The sequence below is a fragment of the Oryctolagus cuniculus genome, chromosome 10 (assembly GCF_964237555.1).
Source record: "Oryctolagus cuniculus chromosome 10, mOryCun1.1, whole genome shotgun sequence".
Lineage (NCBI taxonomy): Eukaryota > Metazoa > Chordata > Mammalia > Lagomorpha > Leporidae > Oryctolagus > Oryctolagus cuniculus.
This window is the reverse complement of record NC_091441.1, coordinates 111986835-112000462: the sequence shown is the minus strand read 5'-3', so window position 1 is coordinate 112000462 and position 13628 is coordinate 111986835. Positions and strand designations below refer to the sequence as shown.

The 13628-nt window shown below is 46.3% G+C and overlaps 1 protein-coding gene across 5 annotated transcripts in view; it reads right to left on the bottom strand.

The window, feature by feature from the left end:
* Positions 1 to 13628, bottom strand: part of ZNF445 (zinc finger protein 445) — a 44798-nt gene that overhangs the window by 11521 nt on the left and 19649 nt on the right. For 3 of the 5 annotated variants that reach the window (XM_051852577.2, XM_051852574.2, XM_051852575.2), the window contains exons 2-3: positions 7568 to 7677; positions 906 to 1491 (exon numbers count right to left, since the gene is read on the bottom strand). In XM_051852577.2, the coding sequence (XP_051708537.2) occupies positions 906 to 1334 (429 nt within the window). In that variant the 5' untranslated portion in view covers positions 1335 to 1491; positions 7568 to 7677. Of the gene's footprint in view, positions 1 to 905; positions 1492 to 7567; positions 7678 to 10651; positions 13286 to 13628 lie in introns of those variants that run through there. The other 2 variants (XM_051852576.2, XM_008260357.4) reach the window with 2 other exon arrangements.

Genomic DNA, 13628 nt, shown 5'->3' with positions numbered 1-13628 from the left:
TTGGGAGAAATGTCAAATTTGTTTCAGAAACCTTAACAGCAAGTTTCACTTATATGTGAATTATGCATGCAGAATCACACATTTTTATGAAAATTTAAGAGCTATCTAAAAAGGTGTTCTTTTTAAAAACTCTAAAGATAAGACAGGAGGCATCAGCTTTCCTGAGCCCAGCAGGAGCAGAAGAATGCATGACCTGAACCACCTCTTCTCTACAGCCAGGCTCGGGACTGTTAGCACTGCTCCCAACACCAAGGCCAGATCCAGGTCCAGGTTAGGCAGACACATACTGAAAAATTCTCCGGCTTAGATCCTTTCTACATTTTCCTCTCAATAAACCAAGGCTGTGAAATGCACAACAAGGTGGCCAAGGACATTTGAGGGTTTGGAATGAAGTTTAAAATTGAGGTCTTCCAATGTCCCAAACCAGGGCTGCCCCTTGGCACTTAGGTTAAACTCAGCCCCACACTCGCACACAGATTCTCAAAAATTACTGAGAATGAAGCAACACAGTACATGTAGACTGCTCTTCTGGGTTTTAACATAAAGTCTTCCACTCGAAGGTCAACAGTCCTGACCCTGAGCTCCGCCTCCTCTCCTGCACTTTCTGGATTATAGTGACTCGAGTCAAACTAGGTAATATGTAGAGATAGACTTTGTAGTTAAGTCACAGTGTCAGGTAACCAGTTACTGCCACTGATGGCTACTCTCTGACTTTATCCTGGAGCTAAGCTTCCTCTGGGAAGGTGGGGAAGGCCAGCTAAGGGGCCATGGCTCAGGTCCAGTTCCAAATTGCCCGGGTGCCATGGGATGTCCATGTTGACAGTTCAGAGGGCAGCCAAACCCCAGACAAGCTAGCTCACCAGCAGGCAATGTTCCATGGACACCATACACGTGCTCTCACTCACCCTCCAAGATGTCTCATCAAGGTCCCTCTGCAGTTCCTCCAGCAAGGCCACAGCCTCCTCACCACTCTCGGGGCGATGCAGCTGCACCCAGGTCCGGAGCTCCCCAGGCAGGATGCTCAGGAACTGTTCCAGCACCAGCAGCTCCAGCATCTGTGCCTTGGAGAGGACGTCAGGCCTCAGCCACCAGCGGCAGAGCTCCCGGAGTCGGCTCAGTGTTTCTAAGGGCCCAGAAGACTCATGGTAGCGAAGCTGCCTGAAGAGCTGTCGGAAGAGCTCCTGGCCAGGACGGTTGAGTGTCTGTGGCCTGGCAGGCTGCACTGAAGTGTAGCCTTCATCCTCATCCTCTTTCTTGACCACCTGAAGGCGCCCGCGTTCCCTTGAGGCCTGGGCCTGAGCAGGATGGACAGCATGCCACCTGCCCGGAGGCATCACTCCTAATCAGGGTCTATCCAGCAGAGCTCAAATCAGGTCTGCCTTCGCTGTGCTGCTGCTGTGTCCTTGGGAGTATCTTCTCAGCACTGCAGTAGACATGCCGTTTGGTGAGACATCAGAAGTTACTAGCAAGAGACTGAAACAACCAACATCCCTGTTCAGGAGAGGATAAAAGAACACCCATCATCCATGGTACAGCTAGATTCTACTACTGGCAACATATCTGGATGAAAAGAGAGGAGGATACACATATATGAACATCTGCACAGATGTACTTGCCCAGGACAAGACTATGACTAGACTTTGGATTTAGTTTGGGAGTGCCCCAAAAGCCCATGTGTGAAAGGCTTGTTCATCAGGGAGATGTTAGTGAGAGGCAGTGAACCTTCAGAAGGTGGTACAAATGCGGGTCCTTAGGTCAACACAGGGATGCCCCTTGGAAGGCAATTTTCACTGAAGTGTTGGCTACAAAAGCCTGAGTTGGGCCCAGCCACCCTCTCTGCCTCATTGCTTGCCATGTGATCTCTCCTCTGTATACATTCCACGTTCCACCACTGCCACCCTGTCAGAGGTCACACCAGTGGGGCTGCCCGTTCTTATACTTGAACCTATAAAACCTAAGCCAAAATATACCTCCTTGCTTCTTAAGTAAGCTGTGTCTGGCATTTCATTATACCAATATACCAAGTATACCACAGCTGAGCAATACAGAAAACTGGTACTAAGGAGTAGGGTCATTGCTGTAACTATACTTAAAAACAAGGGAGTGGCTTTGGAATTGGCTAACTGACAGATGTTAGGAAAGCTTGGGGGAATCAAACTAGAAAAAAGTACAATGCTGTGAGCACAGCATTCCAGGTGTTTCTAGCAGAAGCTCAGACCTGAACGCTGAAAGAAATGTGGACACTGAATGTTTGCCGATGAGGTTTCTGATGAAAATGAGGGTTCTGCTGGAACTGGACGAAAGGGTACTCTCGGTGATGGAACGAATGCATTCTTCATTGTGAGATGGACATGAATGTTTGGGGACCATGGGTGGAATGATATGACTTGGATATCAGTTTGGCTATACACCAAAGGCCCCTGTGTGAAAGGATTGGTCCCCGTGTGGTACTCCTGGAAGGTGGTAGAGCCTAGTCGAGGAAAGCAAACCCTTGGAATGTAATTTTCCCAAGAGGCCACTTATAAAAGGCTGAGCTATGCCCAGCCCAGTCACTATTTCTGTTTCCTGCCTTGCCATGTGACCCCTCCTAAGCTCATGCTCCATGCTCTACACTGCTACCTTCATCAGAAGCCAAACCAACAAGGCTGCTTAATCTTCAACCTGACCCTCTGAAACTATTGAGTCAAAATAAACCTCCTTACTTTATAAGTAGCCTGTGTCAGGTATTTCATCATACTAATAAGAAGTTAACTAATATAGTTGTCACTTATAAGCTAAGAAAATATTCTAGAATACAGGAAAATAAGTTTTGGCTTATCACTACACATTTATCAGCAATAGGGTAGATGTTGTGGTGCAGTAGTTAAGCCCATGTCCTATACTGGAGTACCTGGGTTCAAGTTCCAATCCTGCTTCTGATCCAGTTTCCTGTTAATGTGTCTCCAGGGAGGAAGCAGGTGATGGCTCAAATATTTGAGTCCCTGCCAACTATGTGGGTGACCTAGATGCAATTCCTGGATGCTTGCCCAGTGCTGGCTATCATGGGCATTTGGAGAATAAACCACAGATGGAAGATTTGCATCTCTCTTTCTCTCCCTCTCCGCCTTTCAAACAAATAAAAATAAGTAAAACTATAAACAGTGACAACTCCAAATGCTGTTGAAAAGTCAAGAAATTGGATCACTCACACATTACTGTAGGGATTTAAAAACAATAATACAACCAGGGATGAGCATAATGGTGCGGAGAGTTAGGCCATCACTTGAGACACCACATCCCACATCACAGTGCCTGGTTTGAGTTCCAGCTCCTCTACTTACAATCCAGTTTCCTGCTAATGAACCTGGGAGGCAGCAGGTGTTGAATAAACTATCTGAGTCCCTGCCACTCAAGTGGGAAACCCAGATGGAGTTTCTGGCTCATGGCTTTGGTTTGGACAAGCCCCAGATATTGTGGGCATTTAAGGAGTGAACCAGCAGACAGGAAATCTATCTGTCTGTCTCTCTCTCTCTCTCTCTCTCTCTCTCTCTCTCACTCTGCCTTTCAAATAAGTACATAAATAAAACTTAAACAATAAAACAAACAAACAAACCAGCACAACCATTCTGGAAGACAGGATAGTAGCTTCTTAAAAACTAAATGTACAACTACCATATAGCCTAGCACTTCACTCCTGGACATTTACACCCCCAGAACAAAAATTTAGACCCATGCAAAAACCTGTACATGACTGTTCAGTGTAACTTTGTTCATAACAGCTGAAAACTACAAACTACCCAGATGTCCTACAACAGATGAGAATGGTTAAACAAAGTAAGGCACAGCCCTTCAATGGAATACTACTCAACAATAAGAACAAACTACTGATACTCACACACAAAATATATAAGCAACTTCAGAAAATTGTAAGTGAAAAGGTTGCATACCACACGATTCCATTTATATAACATTCTTGAAATGACAAAAAAAATGGAAATGGAGAACAGATTCATCACTGCCAGGGTAATTAAAGGACCAGAGAATCAGACCAGGAGGGAAGTAGATGTGTCAATATGTAATAGTCTGAATTGATTTTTGATATTTGACTGATGTCAGCTCTCAAGGCCCATCACTGTAGCGTCTCCTTTTTGTCCAAATGTGGGCAAACCAGTAAGGCGGCCTAGGTCTCCCTCCTCTGCTGGTGGTAAGTGCAAAGCACACAAGCCTTAGCTGCACAAAAAATCCTCACCCCCGCCCCACCCCCTAACTATATTCAAAGCTAAAAGCCAGCTGCCCCACGCTGCTTTTTTTTTTTTTTTTTTTTTTTTGGACAGGCAGAGTGGACAGTGAGAGAGAGACAGAGAGAAAGGTCTTCCTTTTCCGTTGGTTCACCCCCTAATGGCTGCTGCGGCCAGCACGCTGCAGCCAGTGCACCGTGCTGATCCGAAGCCAGGAGCCAGGTGCTTCTCCTGGTCTCCCATGCGGATGCAGGGCCCAAGGACCTGGGCCATCCTCCACTGCACTCCCAGGCCACAGCAGAGAGCTGGACAGGAAGAGGAGCAACCGGGACAGAATCCGGTGTGCCAGTGTCACAGGTAGAGGATTAGACTATTGAGACACGGCGCTGGCCCCACGCTGTTCTTTCAAGTCATTTTTAGACCTGCTTCAGAGACTGCCTTGCTTCCCTGAGAAAATCTCATCAGGTGAGGAATATCACCCTCCAGTATGTGTATAAGTCATTACAAGTTTCAATATTCAAGTCAACTTTGGGGTGGAGAACAGGGTTCATCCCATCAAAAAGAGGCGGCAAAGAGAATGCAAAAGAAAAAGATGACGAGCCTTCGCAAAGATGGAACTGAAGGTATTACTACTGAGCTCACTGGATCAAACTAAGGGTACAGGAGTTCTCTTCACTATTTTTTTTTTTTTTTTTTTTTTTTTTTGGACAGGCAAAGTTAGAGAGTGAGAGTGAGAGTGAGAGTGAGAGTGAGAGGTCTTCCTTTTACCGTTGGTTCACCCTCCAAGTGGCCACTACGGCAGGCATGTTGCGGCCGGTGTGCTGCGCCAATCCGAAGCCAGGAGCCAGGTGCTTCCTCCTGGTCTCCCAAGCGGGTGCAGGGCCCAAGGACTTGGGCCATCCTCCACTGCCTTCCCAGGCCACAGCAGAGAGCTGGCCTGGAAGAGGAGCAACCAGAACAGAATCCGGCACCCCAACCAGAACTAGAACCCGGGGTGCCAGCGCCACAGGCATAGGATTAGCCTAGTGAGCCACGGTGCCGGCCTTCACTATTTCTTATGATGTCATGTGAACATACAATCATCTTCAATGTAAAAAACAAATCAACTCTCTAAAAAAGAACTGCTTCAATTGGAGAAAAAAAAAATTAGTCTGTGGGCCAGGGCTGTTGCATAGCTGGTAAAGCTGCCACCTGCAGCGCCAGCATTCCATATGGGTACCGGTTTGAAGCCTGGCTGCTCCACTTCCGATTCAGCTTTCTGCTATGGGCTGGGATAGCAGTACAAGATGGCCCATGTGCTTGGGATTCCCGGAAGAAACTCCCAGCTCCTGGCTTTGGATTGGCACAGCTCCAGCTACTGTAGCCATCTGGGGAGTGAATCAGCAGAAGGAAGACCATTCTGTCTCTCTCTGCCTCTCCTTCTCTCTCTGTGTAACTCTGGCTTTCAAATAAAATAAATAAATCTTTCAAAAAAAATAGTCCGAAATATCCATTAGGTGAAAGAAGAAATCACAAAGGAAATTAGGAAATACTTTGAATGAATGAAAAAGCACAATGCAGAGTTATAAAATGCAGCTAAAGGAGTGTTTAGAGGGAAATTTACTGCTGCAAATGCCTGTACTAGAAAAAAGACAGAGGAGCCGGTGCTGTGGCTTAGCAGGTAAAGCCACCACCTGCAGTGCCAGCATCCCATATGGGTGACAGTTCGAGTCCTGGCTGCTCCACTTCCTATCCAGCTCTCTGCTATGGCCTGGGAAAGCAGTAGAGGATGGCCCAAGTCCTTGGGCCCCTGCACCCACATTGGAGACCCGCAGGAAGCTCCTGGCTCCTGGCTTCGGATCAGCACAGCTCTGGCCGTTGCAGCCAATTGGGGAGTGAACCAGCAGATGGAAGACCCACTCTCTCTGCCTCTCCTTCTCTCTGTGTGTAACACTTTCAAATAAAATAAATAGATCTTTTGATGGCTCAAATGCTTGGGCCCTTGCAATTCATGTCGAAAACTCGGATGGAGTACCTGCACCTGACTTAGCCTGGCCCAAACCTGGCTGCTGTGGTCATTTGGGAAATGATCCAGAGGATGGAATGACTCTGTCTCTCTGCCTGTGTCTCCAGTTTTACCTTTCAGATAAATAGGAAAATGTTGAAAAAAAAATAAATAAATAGATCTTTAAAAAAAAAAAAGGAAAGAAAAGAGAGAGGCTTCTTTCTCGTAGTGCCCTGGAAGCCAGAGATTTCTTCCATGAAGCTCAACATCCCCTCCAGTCCCCAGCTGCCAGAAACTCATAGAAGTGGACAATGATGCAGACTCTGCTTCTGTGAGAGGTGCAGAGCCATCAAAGTTGCTGCTGATGGCCTGGGGGAGGATCTGTGGTCCCAATCAGGGGTGTGAACAACAGTGTTTCCCATAAAGCAAGGTCCAACTGTTGCTGAGTAAGGGATACATCTGTTATAGACCAAGGAAAATGGCAGATACAAAGTACAAACCTGTTTGTCATGGGGATGCCAATCTCAACCTGGAGTGAAGGATATTCCCAGACTGGCTGATACTACAGTAACTTGTAGTATGGAGACACAAAGACCCAGTAGAATCCACAAACTTTTGGGGCCTGCGCTGTAGCATAGCGGGTAAAGCCGCCACCTGCAGTGCTGACATTCCCATATGGGTGCCGGTTCAAGTCCCGGCTGCTCCACTTCTGATCCAGCTCTCTGCTATTGCCTTGGAAAGTAGTAAAAGATGGCCCAAGTCCTTGGGCCCTTGCACTCGTATGAGAGGCCCAGAGGAAGCTCCTGGCTCCTGGCTTCAGATCAGCGCAGCTCTGGCCATTGCGGCCAATTGGGGAGTAAACCAACAGATACAAGACACCCCCCACCCCGCCTCTCCTTCTTTGTGTGTAATTCTTTCAGATAAATAAGTAAATCTAAAAAAAAAAAAAAAAAAAAAAAAAAGAATCCACAAACTTTTTAATCTCTCTAAACAAAACGATGTCCCATAATATGTTGTAACAAAGATAAGAAAACCTAGAACCAGACCCCCAGGATTCACCGTCTTGTTACTCCACGTGACACAAATGCTGGCATACTGATCTGAAGAAACAGTACATGAAGAAGAGTAAGGGACAGGTGGCAGAATATGCTAAACTCTTGGTCAAGAGAATGAAGGAGGACAAAGAAAAATGCCAGGAACAGCTCACCACAACACAAAGGCTCCCTCTCTGACAGCTTTCACTTCTAAATCTGAGTCTACTCAAAAATAAGACCTAAGGGGTGGGCACAGTGACCCAATGTGTTAAGAGGCTCTCCCTGGGACACCTGTAACCTACACCAGAGCCAGTTCAAGTCCTGATACTCACTTCTGATCCAGCTTCCTGAGAATGAACCTGGGAGGTAGCAGATGATGGCCCAAAACCTGGGTGCCAGCCACCTGTGTGAGAGACCCGGATGGAATTCAGCCACCTTTCACCTTAAGAAACATGGGAAGAAAAAAACCAAGTTAAACCTAGAGTAAATAAAAGAAAATAAAAAATTAGAGCAGAAATTACTGCAATAAAAACAGCTGAGAAAATCAATGAAATCAAAGTTGGTTCACTGAAAAGATCAACAGTATGGATAAACTTTTAACTAGACTGATCAAGAAAAGACAATGGAAGGCTTATAAAGACCAGAAATAAAACAAGGAACCCACTACAGACCTTACAGAAAGAAAAAAAATAAAAGTACCATAATTATTTTTTTTTTTAGGGACCGTCCCCACTGAGACCCAAAAGGGTAGAATGAGGCTGCCATTTGGGTGGTGGGCAGCTGCGGGCCAGGATAATGGGAGCCTGAAGTGGATATGCGTTTCAAACGCCCGACCCCAAGAGATAGAGCCGAGGCACAGCCAATTAGCAGAGCCCAGCAACCCGAGGATTCTGGGAAGGCAGGCTCCAACGCATTGGCTTGGAAAAGCAACCCCACATCTGTCAAGGCAGGCTGGAGTGCCAGGCCCGGCTGTCGGCACATGTCAGCTTGCTGCCCACAGGCTTCCACACGGAAGGGGCCCCCGAACTCCTCTGCACTGCCGCCTCCTCCCAGCCCATAGGGGTCTTGTGAGGAGCCCAGGCACTGCTCAGGACCGAATGCATGACCGCCTACACTCTGGTCATGTGGGGATCATGAGACAGCCCATGAACTCCTCCGGGCCTCACGTGACAGTCCCTAACTCAGCCACGAGCTTATGAAAAGTACCATAATTTTTGTGCACAGATCAGATAATTTACAAAAAACTGACAAACTCCTATAAAAATACAAACTACCAAATTGTCAAGAAGAAACCGAAAATCTGAACAGACCTAAAACAAGAAACTGAATTCATAATCAAACCATCCACCAAAAAAAAGTCAATAATAAAGGCCTAAATTCCTTTACTGCTGAATTCTATCACGTATTTGGAGAACTAACATCAATTCACTAACTCTCCCAATAAAGAGAAGAGGGAATATTTCCTAACTTCTAAAGAAGCAAAACTATCTTTACTGCTAAAAGATATAATCTTATATATAGACAATCCTAGGCCAGCGCCGCGGCTCACTAGGCTAATCCTCCGCCTTGCAGTGCCGGCACACCGGGTTCTAGTCCCGGTCGGGGCGCCGGATTCTGTCCTGGTTGCCCCTCTTCCAGGCCAGCTCTCTGCTGTGGCCAGGGAGTGCAGTAAAGGATGGCCCAAGTGCTTGGGCCCTGCACCCCATGGGAGACCAGGATAAGCACCTGGCTCCTGGCTTCAGATCAGCACGGTGCGCCAGCCGCGGCGGCCATTGGAGGGTGAACCAACGGCAAAGGAAGACCTTTCTCTCCGTCTCTCTCTCTCACTATCCACTCTGCCTGTCAAAAAAAAAAAAAAAAAAATCCTAATCACTCTACTAAAAGCTACTGAAATAAACAAACTAAACAAGATTAAAGATCAGAACATCAATATGCAAAAATCAATGGCATTTCTATATAATAGCAATAAATAAGCCAAAAATAAAATCAAGAAAGCAGTTCCATTCACAATAGCATCAAAAAGAATGAAATACTTGGGGGCTGGTGTTGTAGCACAGTGGGCTGAGCCTCCACCTGTGGCACTGGCATCCCATAGGGGCACCAGTTCGATCCCAGCAACTCCTCTTTCCCTCTCTATTATGGCCTGGGAAGGCAGCGGAAAATGCCCCAGGTCCTTGAACCCTGCACTCATGTGGGATACCCAGGTGAAGCTCCTGGCTCCTGGCTTCAGATAGGACCAGCCCTGGTCATTGTGGCCATTTGGGGAGTGAACCAGTGGATCAAAGACCTTTCTCTATGTCTTTCCCTCTCTCTGTCTATAACTCTACCTCTCAAATAAATAAATAAAATCTTTATTTAAAAAAAGAATAAAATATGTAGCAATAAATTTGACAAAAGAACAGCAAAACATATACTATGAAAATCAGAAATAATGTTAGAAGACATTAAAGATCTTCATAAATGGAAAGACACTTTTTTGTTCATGAACCAGAAGACTAAATATTGGAGTAGGTATTTGGAATAGTGGTTAATTCACTACCTGGGTATCTCTATACCATATGGGTCAGAGTACATGGTTCAAGTCCCAGCTGCTCCACTTCTATTCCAGCTTCTTGCTTATGCACACTCTGAGAGGCCTTGAGTGATGACTCAAGCACTTGGGTCTCTGACACCCATAGGGAAGACCCAGAGTTGTAGGCTTTTGGCTTCACCCTGGTCTAGCCCTGGCTCTTGCAGACCTTGGCGGGGTGAACCAGCCGATGGAAGATCTGCTCATTCGCTCTCTCTCTCTCTCTCTGGGTGGGTGTGTATGTGTGTGTGTGTGTCTCCCCACCATTCAAAAGAAAGTAAAAATAAATTGTTCTAAGAGTAAGAGTAAATATTGCCGGCGCCGCGGCTCACTAGGCTAATCCTCCACCTTGTGGCGCCGGCACACCGGGTTCTAGTCCCGGTCGGGGCGCCGGATTCTGTGCCGGTTGCCCCTCTTCTAGGCCAGCTCTCTGCTGTGGCCAGGGAGTGCAGTGGAGGATGGCCCAAGTACTTGGGCCCTGCACCGCATGGGAGACCAGGATAAGTACCTGGCTCCTGCCATCGGATCAGCATGGTGCACCGGCCACAGCGTGCCAGCCGCAGAGGCCATTGGAGGGTGAACCAACCGCAAAGGAAGACCTTTCTCTCTGTCTCTCTCTCACTGTCCACTCTGCCTGTCAAAAAAAAAAAAAAAAAAAAAATTACCAAGATAGCAATACTCCTCAAAATGACTTCCAGATTCAATACAATCCTTATCTGAAATATCAGCTGGGTGGTAGTGTTGTGGCTTAGCAAGTTAAGCTGCTGCCTGTGACACCAGCATCCCATAAATGTGCCAGTTCAAGTCCCAGTTGCTCCACTTCCAATCCAGTTCCCTGCTAATGTACCTGGGAAAAGGAGTTCCAGGCTCCTGGCTTTGGTTTGGCCCAGCCCGGGTTGTTGCAGCCATCTGGGGAGTGAATCAGCAGATAGATATCTCTCTCTCTCTCTCTCTCTCTCTCTCTCTCACTTTGTAGCTCTACCTTTCAAATAAATAAAAAAAATCTTTTTTAAAAAAAAAAGATCAGCTGACTGCCCTATAGAAACTGACAAACTGATCCTAAAATTCACATTAAAAACAGACCAACAATCTTGAAAAACAAAGAGAACACCCAACCTCAAAACTTACAACAAAATAATAAAAATCAAAATTGTGTGGTACTAAAACAAGAAAAGCCATGTACAACAGATATAAATCCACACATCTAAGGTCTATTTATTTTTCAGAAGGAGGCCAAGATCACTCAAAGTGGGAAAAAATGAAGTCTTTTCAACATCTGGGGCATGGCAGAATCCTATATTCACACACAAAAGAATGAAGCTGGAGTCCTAGTGCACACCACACACTAACACCTACTCAAAGTATGAGGCTGGTGCTGTAGCAGGTGTTGCAGCCTTGGGCTAAGCTGCATGTGCTACGCCCACATCTTACATCAGAGTGCTGACTGCAGTCCTGGCTACTCTGCTTCTGATCTAACTTACTATCAAGGTACATCCTGGAGGCAGCATATAATGGCCCAAGTACTTGAGTGCCTACCACGTGAGACCCAGACAGAGTTCAGGTCTCTTGCTTCAGTCTGGCCCAATCCTGGCTATTATAGGCATTTGGGCAGTAAACAAGCATGAAAGATCTCTCTTTCCCTCTTTTCCTTATTCTGCATTTCAAGCAGATGGAAATAAAAAAACTTTGAGAAAAAAAAAAAAGGAAAAATCAGGAGAGAGCACTGTGGTACAGTGGGTTGAGCCTGTAATGTTGACATTCCATAAGGGCGCCAGTTCCAGTTTCAGCTGCCCTACTTCAAATTCAGCTCCCTCTGTCTCTCTCTCTCTCTCTCACTCTTTCCTCTTCTCTCTCTAACTCTGCCTTTCAAGTCCATAAATAAATCTTTAAAAAAAATAAAATCAATCATTTGGATTTCATCAAAATGAAAAACTCTTCTGTTTCAAAGGACAACTGAAAGTGGAGAGATCCCACAGATTGAAAGAAAATGCTGACATCATATACATATCTAATAAAGGATGTGTATCGACAACTTAATAATAAAAAATCAATTTTAAAATGGACAAAGGATCTGAACAATTTATTTCTCCAAAGAAGATATAAAAATGGCTAATATGGCCGACGCCGTGGCTCACTAGGCTAATCCTCCGCCTAGCGGCGCCAGCACACCGGGTTCTAGTCCCGGTTGGGGCACCGGATTCTGTCCCGGTTGCCCCTCTTCCAGGCCAGCTCTCTGCTGTGGCTAGGGAGTGCAGTGGAGGATGGCCCAAGTGCTTGGGCCCTGCACCCCCACCATGGGAGACCAGGAAAAGCACCTGGCTCCTGGCTCCTGCCATCAGATCAGCGCGGTGCGCCGGCTGCAGCGCGCCGGCCGCGGTGGCCATTGGAGGGTGAACCAACAGCAAAGGGAGACCTTTCTCTCTGTCTCTCTCTCTCTGTCCACTCTGCCTGTCAAAAAAAAAAACGGCTAATATACAAACGGGCCACTCAACAGCAGTCATCAGGCAGATGCAGAGAGTACCACAATGATATCACAGCACATCTATTAGGATGGCTAGAATAGAAAAGTCAGACAATACCAAGTGTGATGAGGAACTGCAGTCACCAGAACTCTCAAAACAGTGTTGGAAATGTAAGCTGGTACAAGGAAAACAGTCTGGCAGTTTTTCAAAAAATACGGTTGCTACATAGTTACTACTGGGACCTACACCGTGGTGCAGCAGGTTAAAGTCCCAGCTTGCAGCACCGTCATCTCACATGGACGCTGGTTCTAGTCTCGGCTGCTCCACTTCTGATCCAGCTCTCTGCTAATGTGCCTGGGAAAGCAGTGGAGGATGGCCCAAATCCTTGGGCCACTGCACTCAGGTAGGAGACCTGGAAGAAGCTCTTGGCTCTTGGCTTCAGATCGGCTCAGCTCCAGCCATGTGGCCATTTGGGGAGTGAACCAACAGATGGAAGACTTCTCTCTCTCTCTCTAACTCTGTCTTTCAAATAAATAAAATCAATCTTGAAAAAAAGTCACTACATTGACACAGCACCCAGAATAAATGAAAATATTTACATAAAAACTTGTAAACAGAGCCAGTATTGTGATGTAGTGGTTAAGGCCACTGTCTATGACACCTGCATCCCATAATGGGCACTGGGTCGTGTCCTAGCTGCTCCACTTCCAATCCAGCTCTCTGGTGGTGGCCTAAGAAAAGTACCAGAGGACAGTCCAAGTGTTTGGGTCCCTGTAACTCACATGGGAGACCCAGAGGAAGCATCTGGCTCCTAGTTTTCACCTGGCTCCACCCTGGCCATTGCAGCCACTTGAAGAGTAAACCAGTGGATGTATTATAAGTCAGAGGGAAAGAACAGTCTATGCAATGAAATGTTTGGGCCAAATGCCAAAGCAAATAAAAACCTGAAAAATCACACAAAAATGAATTTTAGTGAAAGATTTAAACTTTAAAAGCAAAACTGAAAAAAAAATTAAAAAAAGAAAAAAGAAAGAACTTTGGGGTAAAAATGATTTCTTAAGACGAGATCATATAACCAGCAGGTTGAGCCACCATCCACAGTGCTGGCATCCCAGCTGCTCCACTTCGGATCAGCTCCCTGCTAATATACCTGGGAAAGCAGTGGAGGATGGCCCAAGTGCTTGGGCCCCTGCCACCCACGTGGGAGATCCAGAAGAAGTGCCTGTCTCCTGGTTTCAGCCTGGCCCAGCCCTGGCTGTTGTCTATACCGGGGAGTGAGCCAGCAGAAAGAAGATATTCTCTGTCTCTCCATCTAATTCTGACTTTCAAATAAATAAATAAATCTTTAAAAAGAGAGAGAGA